The sequence below is a fragment of the Rhinopithecus bieti genome, unplaced genomic scaffold (assembly GCF_001698545.2).
Source record: "Rhinopithecus bieti isolate Rb0 unplaced genomic scaffold, ASM169854v2 scaffold_6380, whole genome shotgun sequence".
In the NCBI taxonomy this organism is placed as follows: Eukaryota; Metazoa; Chordata; class Mammalia; order Primates; family Cercopithecidae; genus Rhinopithecus; species Rhinopithecus bieti.
In genome coordinates this window covers 1,975,417-1,991,249 of record NW_016806642.1, presented here as the reverse complement: position 1 = coordinate 1,991,249, position 15,833 = coordinate 1,975,417, and the positions used below count along the sequence as shown (strand labels likewise).

Below are 15,833 nucleotides of genomic sequence, written 5' to 3'. Positions count from 1 at the left end.
GAAAGAACTGGTATGCTGAACTTCATTAGAATTAAAAATGTCTGCTCTGTGAGAGACACTATCGAGAGAGTGAGAAGACACAGACTATAGAAAATACTTGCAATAGACGTACTTTATAAAGCACTGTTATCCAAAATATACAAAGAACACTTAAAATTTAACAATAAGAAAAGGGACAACCAATCAAAAATGAGCAAGAGATGCAATTGACACCTCACCAAAGAAGATGGCAAATAAGCATGTAAAATGATGACCAACATCATGTTATTAGACAATTGCAAATTAAAGCAACAATGAGGTATCACTATACACCTACTAGAATGGCTAAAATCTAAAACACTGAGAACACAAAATGCTGGCAAGGATGTGGAGTAACAAAAACTCTCATTCAATGCTAATGGGCATGCAAAATGGAAGAGCCACTTTGGAGAAATTGGCAGTTTCTTACAAAACTGAACATACTCTTACCATATGATCTAGCAATCACACTCTTTGGTATTTACCCAAATGAGCTCAAAACTTATATCCACACAAAAACCTGCACATGAATGTTTACACGGTTTTGTCTACAATTGCCAAAACTTGGGGGGAAAAAAAACCAAGATATTATTCAGTAGGTGAATAGATAAATAAATGGTGGTCCTTGTAGATAATTAAATATTACTTGGTGGTAAAAACAAATGAGTTCTCAAACCACGAAAAGATTTGGAGTACCCCTAAATGCATGTAACAAAGTGAAAGAAGCCAATCTGAGGAGGCTACATACCGGCTGGGCGCGGTGGCTCACGCCTGTAATCCCAGCACTTTGGGAGGCTGAGATGGGCGGATCACGAGATCAGGAGATCGAGACCATCCTGGCTAACACGGTGAAATCCCGTCTCTACAAAAAATTAACCGGGCATGGTGGCGGGCGCCTATAGTCCCAGCTACTCGGGAGGCTGAGGCGGGAGAATGAACTGCATGAACCCAGGAGGCGGAGTTTGCAGTGAGCTGAGATCGCACCACTGCACTCCAGTCTGGGGGACAGAGCGAGACTCCGTCTCCCAGCAAAAAAAAAAAAAAAGGCTACATACTGTATGATTCCAGATATATGATGTTGTGGAAAAGGCAGAACTATAGATAAAGGATTCAGTGGCTGCCAAGGGTGGAGGAAGGGAGAGATGAATACATGAAGCACAGAGGACTTTTAGGGCAGTGAAACCACTCTGTATGATACTATAATAGTGAATACATGTTATTATACATTTGCCTAAACCCATAGAATGTACAACACCAAGAATAAACCCTAATGTAAATGATGGACTTTGGTGATAATGATGTGTCAATGTAGGTTCATCGATTGTAACAAATGTTCCACTTTGATACAGGATTTTGATATTAGGAGAGGCTATGCATATGTAGGGACAGAGGTATATGGGATATCTCTATACCTTCTGCTCAGTTCTGTTTAGAACCTAAAACTGTTTCTAAAAAATAAAGTCTATTTTTCGAAAGTCTCAGTCAAAAAAGAAAACTACAGAATGATCAAGTAGGGTTGATCCCAAGAATACAAGGATGGGTCAATATCAGAAAAATGTATCCATGTAATTTATCACATTAGAACTGAAAGAGGGGGGAAAAAAGGATGTTTTACCAGCTGTAAAAAAAAAAAAAAGTTAAAAAAACTTTAATAAATATATGTATTTCATAAAATAAAACTCCGAAAACTATGAATAAAAGAAAACTTTTAGCATTTTAGAGACTTTCTACCAAAACATGCAGCATACATGATCTCAAGAAAACGATATAGGCACATTCTCTTAAAAACTTGCAATATGATAGGAACCAAAAAAGGAAATAAGGAATTTAATTCAAAGATTGTAAAGAGGATATGTTTTAAGTGTGTTGCTAATAAAATTATTTACATGAAACATTCAGCAAGGGCAGCAAATTATTAGTTTAGTAGGTTTGCCAGAATAACGCACACAGATTAGCAGTAGAAAAAGTAGTGGAAAATAAAATGCCACTTAAAGAGCAAACCAAAAGTATTGGCCAGGCGTGGTGGCTCATACCTGTAATCCCAGCACTTTGGGAGCCAAGGTGGATGGATCACTTGAGGTCGGGAGTTCAAGACCAGCCTGGCCAACATGTTGAAACCCCGTCTCACTGAAAACACAAAAATTAGCCAGGCGTGGTGGTGAATGCCTATAATCCCAGCTACAGGGGAGGCTGAGGCAGGACAATCGCTGGAATCCAGGAGGCAGAGGTTGCAGTGAGCCAAGATCACGCCACTGCACTCCAGCCTGGGTGACAGAGTGAGATGGTCTCAAAAAAAAAAAAAAAAAAAACAAAAAAGGCCAGGCACAGTGGCTCATGGCTGTAATCCTAGCATTTTGGGAGGCCGGGGCAGGTGGATCACCTGAGGTCAGAAGTTCAAGACCAGCTTGCCCAACATGGTGAAACCTCGTCTCTACTAAAATACAAAATTAGACGGGCATGATGGCAGGTGCCTGTAATCCCAGCTACTCAGGAGGCTGAGGCAGGAGAATCGCTTGAACCCAGGAGACAGTAGTTCCAGTAAGCTGAGATCACGCCACTGCACTCCAGCCTGGACAGCTGAGCGAGACTCCGTCTCAAAAAAAAAAAAAAAAGTATAAAGGGTCTAGGAATTAACCTAACAAAGAACACATAGAAACTTTAAGGAGGAATTTTTAAAACTCCATTAAATGATATAGAAGATGACTCTGACAAACAGATGCTAAAAGCTATATGGAAGTATAAAGTTTCATGAATATCTAAGACCATTTTGAAAAAAAGAAGAGCGCTGGGCATGGTGACTCACGCCTGTATTCCCAGCACTTTGAAAGGCTGAGGCAGACGGATCACTTGAGTCAGGAGTTGGAGACCAGCCTGGCCAACATGGTGAAACCCCATCTCTACTAAAAATACAAACAATTAGCCAGGCATGGTGGCACACGCTTGTAATCCCAGCTACTCGGGAGGCTGAGGCAGGAGAATCGCTTGAACCGCAGAGGCGGAGGTTGCAGTGAGCCAAGATTTCATCACTGCATGCCAACCTAGGCAACAGAGGGAGACTCTGTCTCAAAATAAATAAATAAATAAAATAAAGAAGAGCAAAAAGGAAAGGACTTCGCTGACCAAATAGTCAGACATTACAAAGCCTGGTAACATGAACACTATTTTCTGGTAAAGTGGTCAACCCAGACACAGACCCATGATTATATGAAACTTGGTATATGACAGGGATGAGATGCCAAATGTGATGACATAGGGAAAAATTGACTCACCAGGTGGAAAAACAGTAAAATTTATTCTCCCCCATTAAAAAAAAAAAAAAAAACTCTTTTGTTGGATTTGAATTTAAAAACCTAAATGTGAAAGGTAAAACAAAACCAATAGGAGAAAAGGTAGTTGAGTATCTTCATGACCCTAGAATAGAAGGATTTCATAAATAAGACGTAAAGTACACAAGCCATGGATAAATTTACCAACATCAAAGTAGCTATATATGTGTCATTAAGTTATCAGAGAGTTGACAGGCTAGGGTAAGATACTGTTGAAAACTGGTAAATTGGCCGGGCGCGGTGGCTCAAGCCTGTAATCCCAGCACTTTGGGAGGCTGAGACGGGAGGATCACGAGGTCAGGAGATCGAGACCATCCTGGCTAACACGGTGAAACCCCGTCTCTACTAAAAAATACAAAAATACTAGCCAGGCGTGGTGGTGGGCGCCTGTAGTCCCAGCTACTCGGGAGGCTGAGGCAGGAGAATGGCGTGAACCCAGGAGGCGGAGCTTGCAGTGAGCTGAGATCCGGCCACTGCACTCCAGCCTGGGCGACAGAGCGAGACTCTGTCTCAAAATAAATAAATAAATAAATAAATAAATAAATAAATAAATAAATAAAAAAAATGAAAACTGGTAAGTTAAGACTAAAATCTAGAATACAAAAAGCTGCCTGCAAATCAGAGAGAGTGCAGGAAACCCAATGGAAATGAGTGAAGTATATGAATTGGCAGTTCACAGAAGGAGAAAGTCAAATAACTAGTAATATATGAAAAGAAACTCAGCTTCATAAGAAATCAGAAAAATGGCGGGGTGCAATGGCCCACACCTGTAATCCCAGCACTTTGGGAGCCTGAGGCAGGTGGATCACCTGAGGTCAGGAGTTTGAGACCAGCCTGGCCAATATGGTGAAACCCCGTCTCTACTAAAAATACAAAATTAGTCAGGTGTGGTGGCACACACCTGTAGTCCCAGCTAGTCGGGAGGCTAAGACAGGAGAATTGCTTGAACCTGGGAGGTGGAGGCCACAGTGAGCTGAGATGGTGCCACTGCACTCCAGCCTGGGCAAGATAGAGCAAGACTCCATCTCAAAGAAAAAAAAAAAAAAAGAAAAATGAAAATAAAACCACAATTAAATACCACTTTATATATACCAGATTGATAAAAATTAGAAAATCAGAGAATACTAAGTATTGGTGGAGAAATGAGAGCCTTCATGCTTTTCTTGCTGGAATGTCAAGTGGCTATTTTAGAGATAAATCTGGCAGTATTTGGTAAAACAATATGTGAATTTGCTCTATAATCAAGCAATTCTATGCGTATATATCCAGAAACACAGAAACATTCTTGCACAGGCACACAAGAGAACATGCAAGAGAATATTCATTGCATCCTTGTTTGTGTTTGCAAACACTCCAAAAGAACTTCCTGCTTGTCACTCAAATATTGGACAAGTAAAGGGTTTAGGTAGCAGTCTGAAAAAATGAGTCGGATTTACATAATAGCAGCAGGATGTTTATGTCGCAGAAACATAATATTGAGTGAAAAAAAGAAAAAGCATTAGATTTATCTCCCAATACATTTCATGAAAATTCAACACATATGCACAAAATAACACTAAATTTCAAGGATAGGAATTTGTCTAAATAAATATATGGAAGATGGATTAGAAAGATGCCTAATATATTCACAAAGATTAGGCACCTTTGAGGCTATAGAAATAGAAAAAGGAATGGAGCCAGGCATGTTGGCTCATGCCTGTAATCCAAGCACTTTGAGAGGTTGAGGCAGGAGGATCACTTGAGCCCAGGAGTTTGAGATCAGCCTGGGCAATGTAGCAAAACCTTGTCTCTGTCTAACCAAAAAAAAAAAAAAAAAAAAATTAGCTGTGTGTAGTGACATGCGCTTGTGATCCCAGCTACTCAGGAGGCTAAGGTGGGAGGATCACTTGAATCTGGGAGGTTGAGGCTGCAGTGATCTGTGCTTATGACACTGCACTCCAGCCTGGGTGACAGAGCAAGACCCTGTCTTAAGAAAAAAAAAAGAAGAAGAAAGAGAGAGAGAGAGAGAAAAAGAAGGAAGGAAAGAAGGAAGGAAGGAAAGAAGGAAGGAAGGAAGAAGGAAGGAAGGAAGGAAGGAAGGAAGGAAGGAAGGAAGGAAGGAAGGAAGGAGGGAAGGAAGGAAGGAAGGAGGGAAGGAAGGAAAGGGAGGAAAGGGAGGAAGGGGAGGAAAAGAAAAAAGAAAAGAAAAGAGAGAGAAAGGAATGGAAGATGAAGGGGAAAATAATTGTGCACATGACATTTTATGTAATGTTTGAACAAACTGATGTTAGTTCTCCATGAACTGAGAAATGGAATGAACTTAAATCCGTGACTCCAAAGTCTTTAAAATAAGTAGATATTCTTCCAAAAACTTCGTTGGGATAAGCTGTTTGGCTCTTTTTGTTGTTGTTTAAATCTTTATCCCTCCTCTTTTTTAATTTTGTTTCTCCTCTTTCTGCCGGATAAAGGGTTGCTAGCTCCTCGCCAGGTCTCTGCAAACTCAGAGAGCATGGGCAACATTCTGGTGACTTGGCAGCCTCCCAGGAAAGATCTCTCTGCTGTGCAGGAGTACGTGGTGGAATGGAGACAGCTCCATCCAGGGGATGACACACAGATCCCTCTAAACTGGCTGCGGAGTCCCCCTTACAATGTGTCTGCTCTGATTTCAGGTACCTAATCGTTTACCTTCCTTCTGGAGGGTTACTAAGTTCACATTTGTTTGGGGAAACTGCAGAAAAGAGCCAGAACCCTGCCTTCAATTACAGGTGGCTAGATGATAAGAGAGACTGATGACCTAGAGTCCATCCAGCAGCACTTTAGAATACTCCACTGCAGACATAAAAGACCAACTGGTTGACCAAAAACTCTATTATTTACGGAAAATCCATATCCCTAGCACAATGCCAAAGAAGATGAATGAATAATTGAACCAAACAAGTATGGCTGAGAGCTAAGTTAACTGGCCAGTGTAATAGACACCTTTGTTTATCATAGCACACTGCATGATAATACATGAGGCCATCCTTAACTGTGTGGGGAATTCATTTATTTAATAACTCTCAAAGCAATCATTTTCAGTAAGAGTCGGTATGGCCACTGTGTAAATGAGGAAACCAGGAAATCCTTCATTCTCAATTCTGCTACTTATTGTGTAGTAATAAATCCAGAATTATCTATATGACAGTTGGTATTTCTAATCCTCAGTTTCCTAATCTGTCAGTGGTTAGAATCAAGTGAGAGGACGCATTTGAAAATACATTAAAATGATTGGGCAGAACTTAATGTCATTGTTAAGCATAAATTCAGCACTGAATTGAATCAGTGGTTTAAAGTTCTGGCTCTGCAGCCATACTACCTGAGTTTGAGTCTTGGCTCTGTCTGTGTGATCTAGGGCAAGTTACTTAACCCCTTTGTGCCTCAGTTTCCTCATCTGAAAAATTAGGATAATAATATTACCTACCTCATTGGGTTATTATGAAGACTAGCTGAATTACTTCGTGGAAAATGTTTTGAACAGTGCCTAATACATTTTAAGGGTTCAGTAATTTAGCTCTCATCAATATTACTATTATTACATGAGACAGAGCTAATATTTTAAGGTTTTCAAGCTCTAAATCCTATAATGTCTCTATAACAATCATTACACCTGTCTAGGAGGATATACACACCCTGCTTAAGGTGACAAGATTTATACAAATGAAATAAATAGCACACTGCTTGATAATACATGAGTCCATCCTTAACTCCATACCTCTTTAACAGTCTTGCTGCTCAGAGTTCTAGCAGGTTAATTTTTCATCACTACCCTTAAATAGAATGCTGCCTACATAACCCAGTAAGCATCCAAAGGAAGATGACCGAGTTATTAGGAGCCTGGAACTTCTAATCTGGAAACCATTTAGCCTAGAAGAGAGAATTCTAGATGGGCATGGGAATGCGACGGCTCGATGACTGTTGCTGGTTTTGACTTTACACACAAAAGAGTATGTTTTCCTTTGTTACTCTGGAGAGAAAAACTAACGCCCTGTGTGGAAATTATAAAAGAAGTAGCTATCAGCTCAATTTTGAAAAAGAAGTGTCCTGCCTTTGATGGTCTCTAATGGGACAATCGATTACCTCTCAAGGCAGTGTGTTCCCTGTCCCTAGAGTTTTTGCAGTAGAACCAGTTTTCTTTCAGGGCTGTTATGCCCATCAAATCAGGTGAAAGTGAATAGAAAAAGCATTTACCAAACTTTAAGCTGCTATGAAATTGTAAACATTATTATAAGCTGTATTAGGACTTATCCCTGTGGGATAGTTTGAACTATATGGCAAGAGAGATGTTTTCCATACTTAGTGAAATAAGTGTCTTTATGCACTTTAGAAATAATATTCATTTGAATTAAATCAATATACTAGGCTGGGCACAGTGGCTCACTCTTGTAATCCCAACACTTTGGGAAGCGGAGGTGGGCAGATCCCCTGAGGTCAGGAGTTCGAGACCAGCCTGGCCAACATGGCGAAACCCCATCTCTACTACAAATACAAAAATTAGTTGGGCATGGTGGTGGGCACCTGGAATCCCAGCTACTCAGGAGGTTAAGGCAGAATAATTGCTTGAACCGGGGAAATGGAGATTGCAGTGAGCCGAGATTACGCCATTGCATTCCAGCCTGGGTGACAGAGTGAGACTCCATCAAAAAAAAAAAATCTATATACTAATGAATAAAATGACTTTATTAAAGTTGTTCTCCTGCTTGGAAACACTTGGTTAGGTATTAGTTTATGTTGATGTTACAGTCTGGAAATAAACACTTAAATATTATTTTAACAATTCATGGTTATTATTAATACAAAATGGCCCCCCCAGTCAGTAAAATCACTCACTGTTACTGATTTTCACCAGCCTTTTCCCAGCATCTGGCTGGGGCAGATTTGGGCATTTTGGAGTGGGCCAGAATACAGCCCAGCTCTTGATTTATAGGTTGATGGAGGCTAGGCTAGAGACTAGTCCCGTTCTGCCTGGGTGAAAATGCTTCTGACCATATAGAGCCACTCCTTTTACAAATACATAACATCATGGTGTCTAGAAAACCTTCCCTGCGCCTAGAGTTGTTGGGGGCCCTCTTCTGCCCTCTTTTGCCTTCTTCCTTGTTACCAGTCATCGAATGTTTGCCTTCTCCCACACTTACGAGGTGAAATTAGCTTTCTGCAGAAAAACCACCGAAGTGATGGTTTATAAACATGGGGGCAGGGACTTTGCTGAAGGGTACTAGGTATGTATGTATGTATGTGAGTGGGGGGAAATGAGTCTGGAAATTGCAGCCAGACTCTAGAAAGGAAAAAAAAGTCTTAGGAGTATGGGCTTCATCCACTGAAGGTTTTGAGGTGGGGAGCAGATACTGTTAGGGAGTATTCATACAAGAATCAGCCAGTAAAATAGGAGTTCCTGAGGCCAGAACTGGGGAACAAACTTGCTATGAGGGCTCTACTCTTGGTGGAAAGGGAAATGTCAGCTGAATTCCGAAGCCATTGTCTTCTCTCCTCCACTAAAGGTGAGCCATTCACAAAAATAAACCACAGCTTCTAATGCAGCAGTTTCCAAGGCCTCTGTCCTGAATTCACATTTTGGATGGCAAAATACAAGGGAACTGTCTGCCTAATGAGCTTATCTGGAACTCCCATGCCTCCATAAGGCAGTGGTTGGTTGGCCCCTTTCATGACTAGGGGCAGAACAGCCAGGCACTGGGGGCTGAAAGCTACTCACTGGCCCCTCCTACATGAAATATGATTTCATATTCCATGTTGCCCTTTGGGCTTCTTGGTGTCAATCCCACCCATGAGGAGTCTTTGGATTACCATACTAAGCTGACTGTGTCCTTTTCTCCACTTCACTTGGTTCATGAACTCAAATTGGAATTTACCCATGGCATGTGTTCTGATCTTGTCATGGTCTCTTCCGACAGCACTGGTTGTGCAACTGAGTTTTATGTGCTATTTGCTGGAATATTTAATGGGCAATGGATTTTCATATAAAACACACATAATTTAATAAACTATTCTATGATATAAAATTATTCTTCCTGAAAAAAAAAAAGTTAAACCCTAATCAACTGTCAGCGTAGGGGACCCTGGCTACCTATTGGCTGGGCATTAATCAGTACTGGAGAGGGTCCTTACTTTGCCTCCCTGATACTATAGTTACCTAGTAGGAGTTATCTCTTTTTCCTTTAAATGTTCATTTGAAATGTAAAAGTATATCAGGAGAGGTATCTATGAAAGGGGCCTTTGTTCACAAGCAGTAGAAATCTGAGATTCATGGAAATAAGGAATTCTGGCAGGGAAGAAAGACTTGCCAAAAAGCTTCATGACTGACAGAAAATTGAAAGTGTGGCCGTTTGAAAGCCAGGAAGGAGCATTAACAATTCCCAAGTACCTTTTAAATCTTCCAGGCTGGGAAGCAACTGAAATCTAACTGGAACATAGAGGGAGAGGAGGTGGGGTAACAGGGGTTGGATTGCACCCAGAGCACCCTGGTTAGTTATGCCTGAGTGTGTCATCTGCCCTGTCAGATCTTGGTAAGCATCATGGAATTAGAAAAGCCATTCAGGTTCTATGCCTGCAAAATTCCAGCCTCACTTTCCTGTAAACTGCAAATGCTTTATTTGTAGAAATCAAAAGGTTTTTTTTCTTGAAGGCAAGTTGTTTGGTTTGTTTCAAAAGCAGTCTGGGTGTGTGTGTGTGTGTGTGTGTGTGTGTCTGTGTGTGTGTGGTTACATTTAAATCTGTGTTGGAACTCAAATAGCTTTTGTCTCCTTCTTAATCACGGTGATATCGTTTGTTTATATGGAAAGAAACTCAGGTTCGTTGGTTGGTTGGTTGATCTCATCCTTTGAAGTTGGGAGCAGTCACTTCCAGAAGCCAACGTCATGGCAAATCAGATGCTGAGAATTTGTAACATAGGTCATCAGTCCAGACTGTGCTTGAACCATCTTTAAACTAGGAAAAGGCAAGAAACACCTTGAAAGCATTTGTATCAGATAATAAAAAGGCTGCCTTTAGTGACTCACCAGTAATGGCACGGCTGTTAAGGGAATTCCCTTTTCCTTGCAGAGAACATAAAACCCTACACCTGTTATGAAATCCGTGTGTATGCACTCTCAGAGGATCAAGGAGGATGCAGCTCCATCCTGGGTAACTCTAAGCACAAAGGTAAGTCTTGGAAACTTTTGCCAAATTTTGCTTTAATGATTTGGATTTGGAGGGTGACAGAAGCCTCCTGTGCCCTATTTTACAGCACCACTGAGTGGCCCCCATATTAATGCCATCACAGAGGAAAAGGGGAGCATTTTAATTTCATGGAACAGCATTCCAGTCCAGGAGCAAATGGGCTGCCTCCTCCATTACAGGATATACTGGAAGGAACGGGACTCCAACTCCCAGCCTCAGCTCTGTGGTATGTGTGAGAACCAAATGCAGTGAGTAGGGCCTTCTTGTTTGGATTTCAGTAAAACACAAGGAGGTGTGTGTGCATATCTACACACATGTGCTAGCGCAATGCCTGGCACATAGTAAGTACTCCATAAATACTTGTAAAGTTAACTGAATGAATAATTAGAAAAGACATCTAAACACACAAACAGAAAGTTATTAAATATGCGTTATGTGCCAAGCAAATTGCTAAGGATAGAGAAATGAAGTAAATGGACTATTGACTTCTTTGTCTTTTTTGAGACAGTGCCTCACTCCGTTGCCCAGGCTGAGTGCAGGGGTGCAATCACTGCTCACTGCAGCCTTGACCTCCTTGGGCTCAAGCAATCCTTCTGCCTCAGCCTCCCAAGTAGTGGGAACTACAGGTACATGCCACCATGTCCAGCTAATTTTTAATTTTTTTTGTAGAGACAGAGTCTCCCTGTGTTGTCCAGGCTGGTCTACCAACTCCTGGGCTCAAGCGATTTGCCTACCTCAGCCTCCCAAAGTGCTGGGATTATAGGTGTGGGCCACAGCACCCTGCCAATCCTGTATAGGCTTTGAGGTTCACAAGAAATGCATTTGGAGAACTTTTAAATCCCAACATTTGCAATTACTATTATAGCATATTACTTTCTTCTTAAAATGGATAAAATATGATGCAGTTTAAGTAACACTTTATGGCCCAAAATTATTCTATAAGTATAAAACTAAAGCAATTAAAATAAACTCTAGCTAGAGTGTTGTCTCAAATGATGTCATGGATCACTCATTCAGGTATAGTTCCAAGTCACTTGCCATACTTGATGTTCCAATCTTTGATTTATTCGGAGTTTTTGTTTTTCTTGACTTGACCTTCTCTTTATTTTGTAAGAAGCTAGCTTTCAGGAATATTTATCATAAAGAAGGAACATTTGTATTTCTTTATGAGAGTTAGTAGGTCCAAGAAGAATGCAACAAAGCCACCCTGAGATGCAGCTGCCAGAGAGCTGCCTGCAGGGGTGATTTTCACCTGGGAAGCTTGAGGAGTTGTTCTTCTCTCTTGACTTTAAGAGGTCCACAGTGTGACTTTAAAAGCTGGTTAATTTTTATTATATAAATAATACTAAAACATAAAATAACTCAGAAAGACATAAAAGAAAATTCATCTTCCCTTCACACTTAGGCTTTTAACAGTCCCTTGTGTATTCCTCCAGAAAAAAACAATTGATGCATATACAAGAAAATAGTTGAGACCTTTTTCAATATTCTGATCTACACCTTGCTTTTACCTCTCAAAAATACATGCTAGAGACCCTTCTACATCCATCTATGTGAACTTACGTCATTCTTTTTTATCAGCTCTGTAGTGTGCCATCATAAGGGCTTACGGTCATTTGTTGAATGAATCCACCATTGATAAACAGAACATATCACTGATCAGAATTTCTTCCCCCGGACTTGTCCCAGAGTAAGTCCGTTCTGAAATGCACCCCAAGAGGTAAGGAATCAATTGATCTCTTCTGGAGGCATCTGGAATTCCTCATGTGAAATTTGCCCCCCAAATAACTTTCATTTTGGCAGAGTTTAAACTGAGATACCCGTTTGCAACCACGAAGATCAACATGGTCTGTTGATTCTTTTATTATTATTATTATTTATTATTATTATTATTATTTTTGATATGGAGTCTTGCTCTGTTGCCTAGGCTAGAGTGCAATGGCACGATCTCGGCTCACTGCAACTCTATCTCCGAGGTTCAAGTGATTCTCCTGCCTTAGCCTCCTGAGTAGCTGGGATTAGAGACATGCACCACCATGCCCTGCTAATTTTTGTATTTTTAGTAGAGGAGGGGTTTCACCATGTTGGCCAGGCTGGTCTTGAACGCCTAACCTCTGGTGATCCACCTGCCTTGGCCTTCCACAGTGCTGAGATTACAGGCGTAAGCCACCGAGCCCAACCTCTTTTTTTTTTTTTTTTTTTTTTTTAACAGTAAGCCATCTACTTTAATAGTAAAAGTCTCGAGTCTGTTAATTCTTAACACTGCTTGTGGATGTTGAAGAAAATGCCTTCCTTATTTTGTCATAAATCTGATGACTCTAAAGCCTGCAGAAGGGTATTTAAAAATAAGCTAAAAGGGGAGGGAGAGTGCAGATTCACAGTCCTATTTTATACTAGTTTAGGTTAAATTTCCATTTAATTCAGTATCTGTTGATGGATAAGACCTATTCCCTATCTTCGACAAGCTCACAGTCTATAAGGGAGATAGAAAAGTACACAGAAGAAGGCTGGGCATGGTGGCTCACGCCTGTAATCACAGCACTTTGGGAGGCCCAGGTGGGCAGATCGTTTGAGCCCAATAGGTCAAGACCAGCCTGGGCAACAGGGTGAAACCCCGTCTCTACCAAAATTACAAAAAATTAGCCAGGCATGATGGTGTGTACCTGCAGTCCCAGCTACTCGGGAGGCTGAGGTGTGAGGATCACTGAGCCCAAGCGGCAGAGGTTGCAGTAAGCTGAAATCGCATCACTGCATTCCAGCCTGGGCGACAGAGCTGGACTCTGTCTCAAAGAGTGAAAAAAAAAAAAAAAAAGGAAAAGTACACAAAAGGGATATAACTGTCATAATCAAGGACTGACAACTACCTATTGCATTTGGCAACCAGAAATCATTGGTGAATTCACAAGGGCACTTTCTAGAGAGTGGTAGGAGGTAGTAGGTTAAGGAGGAGGGAGAAGGGAGAAAGGCTTCCCTTTCTCCTAGGAGGGAGAAGGGCAAAGCAGGAAGGTGTTCTGCTTTGATGGCCCCATCTTACTGGTGTTTCCATTGACCAGGCAGCAGTATTAACAGCACATGTGGAGCACAGTAAGGGCAAAAAATGAAGGACCTGCCTTGGCAGAGGAGGTAAGGTGTAGAGCCGGGGGGGGGCCCAGGTATCTGGATTATAGTGAGTTATATGGGTGGCTCTGTGCACAGCCACTTCTTTGGAAGCTTGTCCATATTGCCATGTGCACCAGTAGAGCCATGGCCAGCACATTTTTCTACTGGAGAACACATTGTACTTTGCTACTACCTAGTAGTCTTTGCCAACAGTCTCTAAGCATCTTAAGGGAAGAAGCCATGGCAATTTGCTCAGCATTATCTCCTCATGCCTAGAATATAGCCAGACACATGGTAGGTGCTTCATAAAAATAAACAGCTGAATACCACTCTACCCTTTGTTAAATCCAATGTAGACCGTTAGACAAAAACTTGTTTCCAGTAGCAGTGCAGCTGTTTTGTCTAGTACCACTTGACCTTCCTATCTACAGCCTTTCCAATGACTGGCAACTATCACATCTTCCTACACTGGTGCCTTTATCATTGAACCACCCTGAGTGTAAGTTTTCAGACCGCCAAGGATTGAATGGCCTCTTTTATCTCTGCCAGAGATCACAGCCCAGAGGGAGCAGGACCAGTATTTCCTGCTTGACATCTTAACTTCTTTCTCCTATTATACAACTCAGCCTATTTTGCCAACCAAACTGCTGACACCGTCATCCTCCTCACTGCCTCTTCCCATGGAGCTTCTATTTTTGTTCTTCTAATATGTGTGCATGTGTGTGTGTGTGGATAAACTTTATTGGCCCAGCAACCCATACAAATCCCTTCCCTTCTGTTCCAATGTCTCATTTCACTCCAGAGTTAAGGATGCCCTCAACAGTTGGACAGTTGATTCCCTGACGCTTGCTGATGTTTTGCTACAGCAGGAGGAACAGAAGGTCTCTCTAAAATTAATTTTTTAATCCCCTACTTCAGGACTAGAGAAAGGGCTTTTTGAGCTCATTCATATAGCTTAAGTCTATGCAAGCAATTTCACCAGGCTAGAGGAGACTTGAGAATTTTCCACAAGGACTTTTCTCAACAGGATGTAAAATATACAAATTCTCTGATAGTCATGGTGAATAAATTATCTGCATGGGCTTCAACCCCTTTGGATGGAGTAGAGGTAATGTTATAGGACTTCATCTTGCTGATTACCCATAGTAAGCAGGGATGGGATAATGGAAGGGGTCTCTTTTCCCCATTAGATAGTGGACTTTTTGAGGCAGATTCTATGCTTTTGTATTGTCAGTGCCTTGTCCAGTGTAGGCACTCATATTTATGACTTGAAATAAATTCAGCATGCAAGACATCTCTGACTTGCCCTGGAGTTTGTGAGCCAGTATGTGTTGAGGTTGCAGTGAGCCGAGATTGTGCCATTGCACTCCAGCCTGGGTGACAGAGCAAGACTCCATCTTAAAAAAGAAAAAAAAAACTATTAAAATTTGTCTCAGGTTTTGTTTTGTTTTGTTTTGTTTTGTTTTTAGCTGACACAGGCTACTTCTACCAAAGTGCTGGCCTTGACTCTGCCATCCTCCCCAGCTTTTGAAAAGTCACTCCAAAATCCACACCCAACAGGCCACTGGAGAAGATTGTCTGTTTACTAAAGGGTACCCACACTCATGTTTCTTAGATTAAAAAAACAACATCAGTGCTTGTTTACTCAATGTGTTTACTCAAAACACAAAATCTTGCCTACAGAGAAAACTGCAGGGGTGTTGAGAACATAAGGCACTGGTAATCTAGGTTTACAGTTGCCAAATAAATCTAATCTAAGTATCGTTGCTCTAGTTTTTAATGATTTTATGTCATACTGAAGAAGATCCTCATATTACACCCTATAAGCTCAGGGCCCAGAGCCTACAAATGGAAAAGTGCAAAATCAAAGTTTAAAAGTGTAAGTGAGGCCAGGTGCTGTGGCTCATGCCTGTAATTCCAGCACTTTGGGAGGCTGAGGTGGGCAGATCACGAGGTCAGGAGTTTGAGACCAGCCTGACCAGCATGGTGAAACCCCATCTCTACTAAAAATACAAAACTTAGCCAGGCATGGTGGCACATGCCTATAATCCCAGTTACTCAGGAGGCTGAGGCTGAAGAATTGCTTGAACCCAGGAGGTAGAGGTTGCAGTGAGCCATGATCGTGTCACTGTACTCTAACCTGGGTGACAGAGCAAGACTCTGTCTCAAAAAAAAAAAAAAAAAAAAAAAAAAAAAAAAAAA

The 15,833-nt window shown here is 41.3% G+C and overlaps 1 protein-coding gene across 1 annotated transcript in view; it reads left to right on the top strand.

Annotated features, from left to right (window-relative positions):
* IL12RB2 (interleukin 12 receptor subunit beta 2) overlaps positions 1-15,833 on the top strand; it is a 97,068-nt gene that overhangs the window by 58,884 nt on the left and 22,351 nt on the right. The window contains exons 10-12 of the mRNA XM_017877270.1: positions 5,792-5,992; positions 10,416-10,514; positions 10,600-10,758. Coding sequence (XP_017732759.1) covers positions 5,792-5,992; positions 10,416-10,514; positions 10,600-10,758 — 459 coding nt within the window. The remainder of the gene's footprint in view (positions 1-5,791; positions 5,993-10,415; positions 10,515-10,599; positions 10,759-15,833) is intronic.